Genomic DNA, 14,458 nt, shown 5'->3' on the forward strand with positions numbered 1-14,458 from the left:
AGGATTTATGACATAAACTGTAGATTTGTCCAGAACCTGCAGAAGTCCGTTCATAATGTTGTCAGATTAGTGTAGATTTGTTCCAGTTTGTGTTCCATGTTTAAAACAATAGAGACACCAGATGTGTGTGTGGAGCTAAACTACAGATTCATCAACAAACTGTTTGATCTCTCAGGGATAAAAATCACGTTTAGTTCATGAAGGTTTGTATCAGAGATGCATATCTGTCCTATTTATGAATTTATATCTGTGTATGTATTTGTTACATTAGTTTTACAGAGTTAGTTAAACCTGATGTTTATCTACACATAAAGAACGACCACCGTCTCTCCACACAGAGAGACATTCAGCTTATTGATCAGTCACTCTGATCGGTTCTCGGTATCGGCCGATACACGAAGAATATGTATCGGTATCGGGACTGAAAAGGTCTGATCGCTGCCTCACTAGTTTGTATAGAAATAATAACAGGACAAATATATTTAAATGTTATTTTAAATGTAGTCTTGTATGAAGTCAAATAAAACAATGAATCATAATAAAGGAGTTTTCCAGCAATTTATTGGAATTAGTGAAATTAAAAGTCTATCAATCAATCTGTAATAATCCGGTTCTCTTTTTTGTAACATATTTATTTTTAATTGCTCTCAGCAGACAGCAACATTTTTACAAATGAAGAAGTTAAAACAAAAAATGAAAAATGAAAAAAATTAAAACAAAACATAATATTCTGCACATGTAAAATAAAAATAAAATACATTCTAACAAAGAAAAAAGGTGAATAAATAAAGTGCAGCTTGTTCTGTTGACATTTTGATGAACATTAAAATTGAAAATGATTTTGAAAATCATACTTTTAAAGTAAAGCAGTGACTATAAAAACATGGGACTTTTTTCATGTCGACAGTCTGTGGATTCCTGCGTTTGTGAGGTCAAATAAAGGTCGGGACAGGTAAACAGCTGCTGTTTGGTGTTGGTCAACACGATAAACGTTGTTTCATCATCTCTTTTATTGTGAAATAATAAAAACATCTGGACCTGCTGTCAAACGTTGGACTTTCCACCGTGTTGAAAGACGAACATCAGCTTCTATAAAAACCGGAGTGAAGAAGCTCTTCATCAGGATCAAACTCTGAGATATGAAGATGAGACGCGTCGTCGTTTTGCTGGGTGAGAAACTGAATCAGCTGATGTTAATAAATTAATCCTGATTAGAACGGACCAATCAAAAGCTTTGAACAACATTTTAAATTATCCTGCTGCAAATTTAAATTTAAGATTAATTTTAAATACTTAACAGCTTGCAGTGATCAACAGCAAACAAGTTTTGCATTTTATGTACGTTAATCATCTGTTTTACAGTGTGTGGTCTGAATATTTGTCTTTCTATCCAAACTATCAAATATATAAAACATAGTTGTCTTTTATCATTATGCCTGTTTAAAGAATATGAGAAGAAAAGCAAGACATTTTTTTGATATTTTACTGTGAACAATTTTTCAGTCTCTGGTAAGAAAAAAATTTTTGTGGGGAAAAAACAATCAAAACGTGTTCAGATTTATCGGCATTGTGGGGACCCAATGCCTTATGGGGACCCAATGCCTTATGGGGACCAATGCCTTATGGGGACCCAATGCCTTATGGGGACCCAATGCCTTATGGGGACCAATGCCTTATGGGGACCCAATGCCTTATGGGGACCCAATGCCTTATGGGGACCAATGCCTTATGGGGACCAATGCCTTATGGGGACCAATGCCTTATGGGGACCCAATGCCTTATGGGGACCAATGCCTTATGGGGACCAATGCCTTATGGGGACCCAATGCCTTATGGGGACCCAATGCCTTATGGGGACCAATGCCTTATGGGGACCAATGCCTTATGGGGACCCAATGCCTTATGGGGACCCAATGCTTTATGGGGACCAATGCCTTATGGGGACCAATGCCTTATGGGGACCAATGCCTTATGGGGACCCAATGCCTTATGGGGACCCAATGCTTTATGGGGACCAATGCCTTATGGGGACCCAATGCCTTATGGGGACCCAATGCCTTATGGGGACCAATGCCTTGGGGACCAATGCCTTATGGGGACCAATGCCTTATGGGGACCAATGCCTTACGGGGACCCAATGCCTTATGGGGACCAATGCCTTATGGGGACCAATGCCTTATGGGGACCCAATGCCTTATGGGGACCAATGCCTTATGGGGACCAATGCCTTATGGGGACCCAATGCCTTATGGGGACCAATGCCTTATGGGGACCCAATGCCTTATGGGGATGTCAGGATTCACACCTGTTTTTTTGGTATAGTTGAAGTGAGTCTCTGGGGAATTAATATAAGTCAATGTAATGTTATCCCAAGTGAAGAAAACAAGTGTGTGTGTGTGTGTGTGTGTGTGTGTGTGTGTGTGTGTGTGTGTGTGTGTGTGTGTGTGTGTGTGTGTGTGTGTGCAGCCGTGTTGTGTGTGTGTGACGGCGTGAAGTTTGGTCAGCTCTGCAGTGGAAACTCTGCCAACACCAGGAGGACATCAGACAGCTGGGGTCAGGGACACTATGGAGCCAGACGGTAACACAACAACTACACTATAACACTACACAAGTATTCAGGTGCATTGTGGGAAACGTAGGCTCTGTTGTTTATAAACTAATAGTCAGGACATCTCCACCTCTGAACTATGAAGTAATCATTGGAGTCATATGTCAATAAAAACACGTATCATTAATGAGATGTGAGCGTCTCCTCAGTAAACTTTGTGGTCTGAAGCGGCTGCTAACATCTGGATGTCCGCTGTGTTTAAGGGGGACCAGGGAACACAAAGGTCTGGACGTCGTGTGCAGAGACGGGTCGACCGTCTACGCTCCGTTTGATGTGACTCTCCACGGGGGGGTCATCGTCTACACCGACCCCAACAAGGCAGCGATCAACAACGGCATCAACCTGAGAGGAGAAGGTCGGTCCATCACACCGCTCTTAAAGTAAACGTGTTGGTGTAGTACTTTACATTTAGGGGCTGAATACTACTTTCTATTGCCTCTCAACGGCTCTCAACATGGCGACGGCTGAGTCAGCGGCTCAGCGCTAACAGTGCTAAAATGAATAACGGTGCTAACAGTGCTAACTATTGCAACAGTGCTTTCAGGGCGAACCACCTTATGGAGGCTTTTACACAGTGGTATTAGTACTTTTAATGTAACAGAGTATTTTAAAAAAGTGGTATTAATACCTTCACTGTGACAGATTCTTTTTTCAGTGAGGTATTAGAACTTTTACTGTAACAGTAGTATATTTACAGTGAGGTATAAGTACTTTTACTGTAACAGTAGTATATTTACAGTGAGGTATTAGTACCTTTGCTGTAACAGAGTATTTTTTACAGTGAGGTATAAGTACTTTTACTGTAACAGTAGTATTTTCCTGCAGGTCTGTGTTTCAAGTTGTTCTACGTTCAGCCGGACCGAACCTCTGGATCGGTGAGGAAGGGCGAGCGGATCGGCGTCATGCTACCGATGCAGACCGTTTACCGAGGAATCACCTCTCATGTCCACGTCCAGATGTGCGACAAGAGCAACCCGACGCCATATTTCTGATTCACTACTCGGAGCCTTCGGTCACTTTTCTGTACTTTGACACTGAAGCTGGTTTTTATTGGCTGTTGGTCCGACAGAACTCTGCTGTTATAAACCAATGGAATTTAAAGAGCAGTGTTGTTTCTTTATTCATCACAAACTATGAAAAACACAAACGTCACTTTGTTTAAAGTCGTGTTTTAAACTAATGTTTAATATTATCACAGTTTTTGTGACTGACGAATCAGACGCTTAAACATTTATTTCATAGTTGTTTTTAATCAATAACGCCTGTTTGATAAATTAATAATCACAGAAGAGCAGCAAGAGAAATTATTTTACTGTGAACAATCGTTCAGTTTCATAAACATAAACCTAGAAAAGGACGTGTTAATAATCCATCTGCATTGTGGGACTTAAACTTATACAGTTTAAAGAGCAGGTTAGCTGTGTTTCTTTTATTATCAGAAACAACACAAACACCATCTTGTGCAATGTTTGAGATCATCTTCTGTCAACACATATCTGCCCCTCCCCCGCGCTGTATAAATAACATTTATTATCAGGAACCAGAAAGTTATGTTAATTATTAATAAAGAAAATGATTGAGTCAAGCTCCATATTTAACCTTTCAGCACAAACTAAAGGATGAATCACATTGTGTGGAATTAAAGTGCATTAATCCAACTTTTTGTCTTTGATACAAATGAACTTTTCTTCAAAAACATAAAGATTTACAAAATGCAACAGACAAGGCAGAACAATAAGTTATGTACACATAACAATACACAGTAATCATAAAAACTCATTAAAATTAAACAAAACTAGGAAAAACTAAAATTTACAACAATATCAAAATCAATCCACAACTCCCCCCCCAAAAAATAATATATATATATAGAAAATATATATCAGAATAAGCTACATTTTCTTTATAATTATCAGCAAATAAAACATTTTTTGAGAGGAAACATGGAGATCTGAATGCAGTGAATAAAACTCTACTTACAACTTTATTGCTTCGATAACTTTTGGCCAAGGAAAAATAAGGAAATTCAAATAATTATTGTCAGTCAGTTCACACTGAGGCTGTAAAACGTATTGGTGATATCAACTATCTCTGAATTAAACGCTGAATCGTTTCCTGTTTTATCTTCATGTGTGTGACATTACTTTATTGAAAATTAGAGATAGTTGACATCAACATGACTTGAATACTAGTCTTGATACCTCTAAGGAGTATTAATATGTATATTTCCTCTGAAGAAGGTGGAGTTGTTGTCTGTTTGTGAACAGGAAGAAAAGTGATCGTCCACCACACAGTGTCTTTAAAAGAAAGAATCCAGACATAGAGACACATGAGACGAAGTGAAGACAGCTTCTGGTTTATTGTCAGCATACAGCAGATAATGATTCACATCAGGGGTTCAAACCTCCAGCAAAAGTTGTGTCTGACTTTAAAACGTACACATTACCAGACTTTCCAAGTGTTTCCATCTAAAGGTTATGTGTGATCACATATAGATCATCATCAGCTGATGTTCTGCTGTACGTTGGTCCTGATCTAGTGCACAGGACGGATCTTCATGCTGATGGCCTTCAGGGAGTAGTCATGACCCTTCCAATGGTACCAATTAACTCCAACAGCATAGAGAGTGTTGTCAGCCCCCCAACGATAAACCCCGTTGGGGTTTGTATGGTGACAGCTATTGTACCAGAATGCCCCCAAGTATAGTCTGGCACAGTTCCCTGCATACGAGTCTTGGTCTTTGTCGAAGGTGGAGAACTTCTGCCCGCTGTGAGAACTCAGGGAGTCTCCTACAGAGTAAAATGAGAACATCATGCTACAACTAATAGTGGTATCTGTTTTAAACTGTATTTGCTTATAGTTCTTTATCAGTCAGTCCTGAGCACGAGGACGGCCCATATCCTCCAATATAAGAGCATTCCTTCAGCCAGTCTTCAGATCATCTCCTGAATATCAGAACACATAGAAAGACTTCAGCTCCCACTGACTCACCTGCCCCTCCATCAGTGAATCCAGACACATGCAGTGTGTATCCGGAGGACTCTGGGTCGATGGAGAACGAGGAGTAACGAGCGGACACTGTGTTTCCACTGAAGTCCTCCATGTCGACCAGCAGCTCATACCGTTTCCTCAGCGTCAGGTGGAAGAGAGTCTCAAGCCCTGAAAACAAACGCACTCATGAACACATGGAGACATCATGAAGTCACGACCGTTGCTTTGGTTCCATTTCTCACCGAGCCAGTACTCTCCTGCTGCACCACCGAAGCCAAACTTGTATTGATCCCAGGGCCTGTAGAAGTTCACCGAGCCGTCCATCCTCCTCTGGAACACCTGGGGGACGGGATGGAGGGTTAACGAGCTGAACACACAAGATATCTGACGGCTCAAGTTCCCAGACATCGAGGTTTGAACCAGTGGTAAGTCTGTATTCAGATGCATTGCTGTTGTTCTCATTGGAGGGTGGTAGAACCTCGTTCAGTCAGCCAGCCGTTGGTCATTAAATACCTGCAAACGTTTTATTTCTACTTCTGTTAAGTACAGAATATGTGATGTCGCCTCACAGGTTTCCATTAGTCGTTGTGGTTCCTGGACTGTAGTCGTGTCTCCTGCTGTGACGCGGCTGCCACCAACTGCTACTATCATTATTATTACTAGTCACATTACTAATACTTTTCCGTATATCATTAATAAAATTCTGCTGCTGTTATTATGAGTAGTCTTAATGTTTTCCTTTGTTACTCCGCTTACTACTCTTATTATATGAATCATTTATGTCATATACATTGAATGTGTTGTATCTCTGTTATGCTGTTCATTCTGGTCACATGACATCTATTGACTTCTGTCCATCCTGGAGAAGGATCCCTCCTCTGTCGCTCTCCCAGAGGTTTCTTCAGAGGATGTGAGGGTGTAAGGACAGAGGTGTAAGGACAGAGGAGGTGGGTGTAAGGACAGAGGAGGTGAGGACAGAGGAGGTTTTTCTGCCTTTAAGGACAGAGGAGGTGAGTTTTTCCTGTGCTAAGGACGATGTGAGGGTGTAAGGACAGAGGATGTGAGGGTGTAAGGACAGAGGATGTGAGGGTCTAAGGACAGAGGATGTGAGGGAAGGACAGAGGATGTGAGGGTGTAAGGACAGAGGATGTGAGGGTCTAAGGACAGAGGATGTGAGGGTCTAAGGACAGAGGATGTGAGGGTGTAAGGACAGAGGATGTCACATGTGTACAGGTTGTAAACCCTCTGAGGCTAATTTGTGATTTTGGCTATATAAAATAAATTGAATTGAATTGATGTTGAAATGCTCCTTTGACAGAGCTGGATAGAGTGCTGCTTCACCGTCACTATGAATGTGTTTCCCTCTGACGCTTCACATAACAACACATAATCAGCCCCTGGACTCGTCTGTTCTGGTCACAACTGACAAACTGATGCTCAAATCAAGCATCATGACAGCGAGGCCTGAGATCCAACGGTAGCATGGTGGCGGGGTCGTCCCTCGTCTGATCCTGATCCTGATGTTCATGGACAGGATCTCAAGGGACAGCTGGGGGGAGGAGGGTTTCCTGTTTGGGGACCTCAGAATTGTGTCTCTCTCTCTATGCAGATGATGTGGTTCTGTTTGCTCCATCAGAACGTGAGCTTCAGGGCTCAATGGGACGGTTTGTGCAGTATGAAGGATTAGAGTCAGGACCTTTAGATTTAGAACCCGAGGTAAACACTCACCGTCCAGCGTCCTTCTTGAGAGACCATGTCACAGTACACCTACACACAAACACACACACTCATTAATACATCTGATGCATCTGGAAATATTGAATACATCCATATGTGCTACAACCTGTTCTAGTACTATTGTACTACTATACTACTTGTATCTGTTGTATCAGAAGCTTCAGTCAGAACTTGTGTCTTCTCATGTTGAACACTGAGATCATTTGAAGGTGGACCTGCGTCCCGGAGAGGACGACGTGTACCTGGACAGCAGACGTGGATCCGATGGGATAGATGGTGTACACTCCGCTGGGTCGGCTGTTGTCATTATTATGGATGTCACTGCAGTCCAGCGGCATGACCAGAGCCATGCAGCTGGTCAACACCGGAGCCAGGAGGAGCACGACTGATACCGGCTGGAACAGAGGACACGTTGTCTTCATGTCTTATTAAAAACACGGTTCAACATTTGAACATTTCTGAGTTTGATCTCTGCAGCCAAAGCATGAAACCCGCCGTGGTTTTAAAACAAAATGTGCCTCGCTGATTAACCAATGTGTGTATTCATCCAGAGTCCTCCTTGGTTTAACCTGAGTTAGCGTCGCTTACAGGCACAGCTAGAAAACTCTGTAAAACTAGACTCAGGCTTTTAATTCCTCTGTCCAAACGTCAAATTGATGCGTTTACGAAATTTGGATTTACTTATTGGAAAAGAGCATTGGAGAAGAACAGGAGACTGACTTTACCTTTAACTATAGAAATACAGATTTAGAGACACTGCCAGGAGAAAAAATAAACCCACTTTTATTCAATTAAAACATATGGACGGTATCTGAAAGTAAATCCAGACCTGGAGTCAAGTTGTAAACAGAGTTAAGTGCTACAAACGGAAATAACATCATAAAGAATTTTAGATCAATATTCTAAATCCTCACACTGAACCTGTTAACATACTAAAACTACTGATAGACAAACCGTCAGATATATAAAGGTACAAACTTACCTTCATGGTCAGATTTCTGCTGAAGTGATCTGATGAAAATGTTGATGTCTATCTCTTATTTATATCCTAAAGATTAATAAATGACTGGTGGGTAACGTTGAGTTGAGTCTGTTTGATAAACTGCTCTTCTGTTTCAAGGTCAAAAACAAATAAGCTTGATAACAGTTTGAATTAATTTATTACTAATGTAATCGGTTTTCTCCATAGTGGTGATCTATAATCTATAACCTATAAAGACGCTCGGTGACCTTTGGAGTCAGAGGAGAGTACCTGCAGGCTGTTTATCGGTTAGATAACAGCTGAACTGCCCCAATGTGAACCGTAAAACAGACCTCAGAACAGACTCGCTCAACACCAACACACTTTGTCTCCTGGTTTAAATCTGAAGGTGAGTTCCATGGTGTTGTTTTTTTAAACGGATTCTGATTCATTTTACGTCTGAACTCGGGACTGTCCTTACACCCTCACATCCTCTGTCCTTACACCCTCACCTCCTCTGTCCTTACACCCTCACATCCTCTGTCCTTAGACCCTCACCTCCTCTGTCCTTAGACCCTCACATCCTCTGTCCTTAGACCCTCACATCCTCTGTCCTTAGACCCTCACATCCTCTGTCCTTACACCCTCACATCCTCTGTCCTTACACCCTCACCTCCTCTGTCCTTACACCCTCACATCCTCTGTCCTTCCCTCACATCTTCTGTCCTTAGACCCTCACATCCTCTATCCTTACACCCTCACCTCCTCTGTCCTTAGACCCTCACATCCTCTGTCCTTACACCCTCACCTCCTCTGTCCTTAGACCCTCACATCCTCTGTCCTTAGTCCCTCACATCCTCTGTCCTTAGACCCTCACATCCTCTGTCCTTAGACCCTCACATCCTCTGTCCTTACACCCTCACCTCCTCTGTCCTTACACCCTCACATCCTCTGTCCTTCCCTCACATCTTCTGTCCTTAGACCCTCACATCCTCTATCCTTAGACCCTCACATCCTCTGTCCTTAGACCCTCACATCCTCTGTCCTTAGACCCTCACATCCTCTGTCCTTAGACCCTCACATCCTCTGTCCTTAGACCCTCACATCCTCTGTCCTTACACCCTCACATCCTCTGTCCTTAGACCCTCACCTCCTCTGTCCTTAGACCCTCACATCCTCTGTCCTTAGTCCCTCACATCCTCTGTCCTTAGACCCTCACATCCTCTGTCCTTAGACCCTCACATCCTCTGTCCTTACACCCTCATCTCCTCTGTCCTTACACCCTCACATCCTCTGTCCTTCCCTCACATCTTCTGTCCTTAGACCCTCACATCCTCTATCCTTAGACCCTCACATCCTCTGTCCTTAGACCCTCACATCCTCTGTCCTTACACCCTCACCTCCTCTGTCCTTAGACCCTCACATCCTCTGTCCTTAGTCCCTCACATCCTCTGTCCTTAGACCCTCACATCCTCTGTCCTTAGACCCTCACATCCTCTGTCCTTACACCCTCATCTCCTCTGTCCTTACACCCTCACATCCTCTGTCCTTCCCTCACATCTTCTGTCCTTAGACCCTCACATCCTCTATCCTTAGACCCTCACATCCTCTGTCCTTAGACCCTCACATCCTCTGTCCTTACACCCTCACATCCTCTGTCCTTAGACCCTCACATCCTCTGTCCTTAGACCCTCACATCCTCTGTCCTTACACCCTCACATCCTCTGTCCTTACACCCTCACATCCTCTGTCCTTACACCCTCACCTCCTCTGTCCTTACACCCTCACATCCTCTGTCCTTTACATCCTCTGTCCTTACACCCTCACATCCTCTGTCCTTACACCCTCACATCCTCTGTCCTTAGACCCTCACATCCTCTGTCCTTAGACCCTCACATCCTCTGTCCTTAGACCCTCACATCCTCTGTCCTTACACCCTCACATCCTCTGTCCTTAGACCCTCACATCCTCTGTCCTTAGACCCTCACATCCTCTGTCCTTAGACCCTCACATCCTCTGTCCTTAGACCCTCACATCCTCTGTCCTTAGACCCTCACATCCTCTGTCCTTAGACCCTCACCTCCTCTGTCCTTAGACCCTCACATCCTCTGTCCTTAGACCCTCACCTCCTCTGTCCTTACACCCTCACATCCTCTGTCCTTAGACCCTCACCTCCTCTGTCCTTACACCCTCACATCGACACAGGAAAAACAGAGAGAAAACAGGAAGAAACCTCTGGGAGAACGACAGAGGAGGGATCCTTCTCCAGGATGGACAGAATGCAATAGATGTCATGTGACCAGAATGAACAGCATAACAGAGATACAACACATTCAATGTATATGACATAAATGATTCATATAATAGGAGTAGTAGCAGAGTAACGAAGGAAACATTAAGACTACTCATAATAACAGCAGCAATGACTATAGTAGAATTGAAATAATGATATAGGGAATAGTATTAGTAATGTGACTAATAATAACAATGGAAGTAGCAGTGGGTGTCAGCCGGGTCACAGCAGGAGACACGACCACAGTCCAGGGGCACATGCCAAGTCTCTTATTTGTCGTTTCCTCGCTCCTCGCTTGAACCGGAAGTCGTTCTGCGCCGCCATATTTGACGGCCATCCCAAAGCTCTTATTACAGCACCGAGGAGCGAGGAGGGAGGAGCGAGGAGGGAGGAGGGATAACCGAGGAGCCATGAGCGAGGATGCACGAGTGTTGTGAGGGCCGACACGCAACCTCATCGTTCATCTGTTATCTGATTGGACGCTGCAGCCGATCATACTGATCTGATATAACTCATCATCACTGGAGTTTAATACCAGAGTGATGACAGATCACACACTGAATGCATTAAAGTTAGAAAGAGAGAGAGAGTTAGAGAGTTGGAGAGTCTGTCTGTCTGTCAGTAGAAACACTTTTACATCATTTATCTTCATTTCCATTCATTCATATGAGGCTGATCATTCCTGAGTGTTGGTTTGATGAGTTATGTAATAACAATTTACCCCGAAACATTGAGCCTAATAAATTAATTCCAGTGTTCAGGAGAAAACATAATCATATTCTGGATTATTTAATAATGACATCACAATCCCAATTTCAAAACATACAGACGTTACAGTTTTTTTCAGTCGCTAACAAGCGTTTTTCTAAACAGTAGTCACATTTTCAAAACTCTAAACACGATTAGCACAACATCGGTCCTTTGTGGCCATACCATTCACACATTTCATGTTGTTTTCACACAATATGCAGTCAGTGAACACATTTATATAATGCTTACATTTTCTTAACAGACAAGCTATACCTCCAAAATTATGGATTGTTTTTGTATTATTTACAAATGTTAACACACAACATCCCACAATTGCAAACACAATATTCCAAACCTTAGATACAGTATAAAAACCTCTGCTTCTGTAATACAGTAATATCAGTTCTAAAACAATATATCTCAGCTGATAATATAATAATAGAGAGGTATTATGTATGATGTCTGGAGACCAGTTACTGTACTTTACAATACTATGTATACTTTGACACATATTTTAACCCTGAACTTTTCATGCTTTACATTTTGCTGTTTTACTTCTTTACTTTTGTTGGTAAAAATGTATAATACAGAACCTGTACCAGTATTTTAATATTTTCACATTTTGGTGTAAATATTTGAGATAGTAGTACTATGATAATAATATGTACATAGCACTAAGAGTGGTAGTATGAGTAGTAGTAGTAAAAACATTACCAATCTGGGTTCTGTCTGGTCCGATGTCCTTGTTTCTTACTACTTTGGTGAGAAAGGACCTGATGGTGTTGAAGCTCTCAGGTGAGATGCTGGAGGAGACGTCCACCATCCTGGGCTGTGGTTCCACACTGAGCACCTGGAGGAAAACAGAGGATTGTGGGAAACAAAATGTAAAACATCAAATATAGAGGTAAGACTAACAGCCATGTTAGCAGCTCTGCGAGGCTGCATTTAGGCACAATGGTGTTAGCATGCTAACATGCTAATGTTTAGCAGGTACAGATTATTTATTGTTCCCCATTTTAGTAGAGTGTTAGCATGCTGACATTTACCATTTAGCACTATAAGTACAGCTGAGGCTGATAGGAATGTCATAAGTTCTTCAGGTATTTGGTCATAAACCAAAGTACTGGATTCATTGAATTGTTGACCTGATGATGGCGCTAAATGAGAAGTTAATAAAATAAAAAGTATTTATTGTTTCTGCTAGAGGATTCAGTCCTGGCCTCCATTCTTCTCTATCTGGATTGGAATCAGTTTCATCTCTATGCAGATGACACACAGATCAACAGATGATCTAACTCCTATCAACTATAGTGGTAAACTGGTTTGGGTCAGAATAACTATTCTGCTTTGGTTAAAAGAAACCAACACGATAATTAGGAAACAGGATGTAAACATGAATATAAAGCAGCATTTTCATTGGAGCAGAGCTGTGAACTGAACGAACACAAAAATCACAGAGAATCATGTGACCAGTTTAATACTGCCTCGAAAAGCTTAAACCAACATGGTCAAAGTTGAGTTAGAATCTAACTTTTACATTTGTTTTACCATTTATGTCAGACATTTATAGTTTCTGTGTGAGAACATTTAAAAGAGCATCATTAAAAGTTGTTTTTTGTTTTCAAACCTCTGAACGGAGCAGAATACAAAAATACATATCTCATATAGTAATGAACTGTTTCTGTGGCTTAAAAAGATTAACTCAATGTTTTATATATATCTGCCATGATCTAATCTAATCTCTTCTGAGCTATCTAGTTAAAATAACAGAATCCAGTCACCTTCCAGCAAATCAATTTATTTCTGACTCAGAACCTGTCTCGCAAGTTTAGCAGAAAATGCAGAAATACATACATACATACTTTAATTCAGTATTTCGACACTGAGGTTTTGAATGCATCACTATGACTTTAATTCAGTATTTCTACACTGAGGTTTTGCACTTTCCACACCTTCTTCATTCAAACAGACTCCTACCTGAGCTCCACAGCGGCATCAGAAGCATGAGCAGGTGATCCATGTCCAGGTAGGTTGTCTGTCTCTGCCCGTCTGTCGGACTCTTCTTCTGCTCCTCTGCTTATGAAATGTTCAGCTTCCTGTTTTTTATCTTTTATCTCGTTATCAGTTTTCTGATGAGCAGCTTCTCAGAAGTGATGCCACTGGTAAACCTCATATTAAAGGATATATTCACTGAATTTATTTAACCAGATTATGAAATATCGACTTTGACCTTTTTTCGTCGTCTTCCTCACATTTATTTCTTATTTATTTACACCTGCCTCGTCATTGGTGAGAGTTGTTTGCATATGAACAGGCACAGGTTCTGTGGGCAGAGCATGCACCCAGGATTCTTCCTTTTGGCCCTAAATGAACTTGAATGGGGATAAATAATTCAGATGTGTGGCCTTGTCTTGACTTTCCAAATGTTATCGGACCGAATTGATCATATTCTGATGGTGAAACGTGTCATTTTGCTCAAAACCATTTATTCACCATTTTACAGCAGCAACAGTAGGTAAGGGCGGAGTCTATGACGTCAGCACAGGTTTACGTCATAGACTGGCGACGCTCAGACCCAGTGAAGGGCCGAGAAGGAGCTGCAGCATCTCTGCAGAAACAGAGAAACTGGAGACTGTCGACCGCTTCCTGTCAGAGAGAAAACACATGCAGCTGATGAGGAGATAAAACAGGAAGCGTGATTAACAGAAGAGAGACGATATATCTTCTATAGATCCATCAGATTATAGTTTCCGTGAAACAGCTAAGAACTGACATCTAAAACACAACCCAAACTTTTAAGATGGTTCGTGATTCCAGAAATAATTTTAACTTCATTCTTTATTATAATAATAAATACATTTGCTACTTAGCTAACACTTTTCCTCTTAGAAAAATATCTAATACCTAACTTGAGTCTTTGACTATTAAAATCCCCCAAATGTACGTTTCCCTGTGAAATTGTTGTTTCTCACAGTTTAAAGACTATATGTTTTTACACACACACACGTATATATATATAAATACACATATACAAATATATATATATAAATACATCTATATACATATACATATATAAATATATATAAATACATCTATATATATACATATATAAATATAT

At 41.5% G+C, this 14,458-nt stretch overlaps 2 protein-coding genes across 2 annotated transcripts; one reads left to right on the forward strand and one right to left on the reverse strand.

The window, feature by feature from the left end:
- Positions 1 to 1,061: 1,061 nt before the first annotated feature.
- On the forward strand, positions 1,062 to 3,709 carry LOC129115856 (leukocyte cell-derived chemotaxin-2-like). The gene is made up of 4 exons (XM_054627083.1): positions 1,062 to 1,170; positions 2,467 to 2,578; positions 2,812 to 2,963; positions 3,434 to 3,709. The coding sequence occupies exons 1-4, from the start codon at positions 1,140 to 1,142 to the stop codon at positions 3,598 to 3,600; spliced, it is 462 nt and encodes a 153-aa protein (XP_054483058.1). The 5' UTR covers positions 1,062 to 1,139; the 3' UTR covers positions 3,601 to 3,709.
- A 96-nt stretch (positions 3,710 to 3,805) lies between these two features.
- Positions 3,806 to 13,404, reverse strand: LOC129115855 (microfibril-associated glycoprotein 4-like). The gene is made up of 7 exons (XM_054627081.1): positions 13,318 to 13,404; positions 12,055 to 12,190; positions 7,579 to 7,731; positions 7,328 to 7,366; positions 5,842 to 5,938; positions 5,600 to 5,767; positions 3,806 to 5,397 (listed from the first exon to the last, which is right to left on the reverse strand). Exons 3-7 carry the CDS (start codon positions 7,684 to 7,686, stop codon positions 5,144 to 5,146), a joined length of 666 nt encoding a protein of 221 aa, XP_054483056.1. The 5' UTR covers positions 7,687 to 7,731; positions 12,055 to 12,190; positions 13,318 to 13,404; the 3' UTR covers positions 3,806 to 5,143.
- Between the last annotated feature and the right edge of the window lie 1,054 nt (positions 13,405 to 14,458).

This window comes from Anoplopoma fimbria, unplaced genomic scaffold (assembly GCF_027596085.1).
Source record: "Anoplopoma fimbria isolate UVic2021 breed Golden Eagle Sablefish unplaced genomic scaffold, Afim_UVic_2022 Un_contig_7637_pilon_pilon, whole genome shotgun sequence".
Taxonomy (NCBI): domain Eukaryota; kingdom Metazoa; phylum Chordata; class Actinopteri; order Perciformes; family Anoplopomatidae; genus Anoplopoma; species Anoplopoma fimbria.

What these genes read in the sequence shown, in the direction of transcription:
- LOC129115856 (XM_054627083.1), top strand. Translation starts at nt 1,140, where the DNA reads ATGAAGATGAGACGCGTCGTCGTTTTGCTGG. An exon ending in ACGCGTCGTCGTTTTGCTGG is followed by an intron (nt 1,171 to 2,466) that starts GTGAGAAACTGA and finishes GTGTGTGTGCAG; the next exon opens with CCGTGTTGTGTGTGTGTGAC. An exon ending in GGACACTATGGAGCCAGACG is followed by an intron (nt 2,579 to 2,811) that starts GTAACACAACAA and finishes GCTGTGTTTAAG; the next exon opens with GGGGACCAGGGAACACAAAG.
- LOC129115855 (XM_054627081.1), bottom strand. Translation starts at nt 7,686, where the DNA reads ATGGCTCTGGTCATGCCGCTGGACTGCAGTGACATCCATAATAATGAC. An exon ending in CTCAAGAAGGACGCTGGACG is followed by an intron (nt 5,939 to 7,327) that starts GTGAGTGTTTAC and finishes CCCGTCCCCCAG; the next exon opens with GTGTTCCAGAGGAGGATGGA. An exon ending in ATTCACTGATGGAGGGGCAG is followed by an intron (nt 5,398 to 5,599) that starts GTGAGTCAGTGG and finishes TTTACTCTGTAG; the next exon opens with GAGACTCCCTGAGTTCTCAC.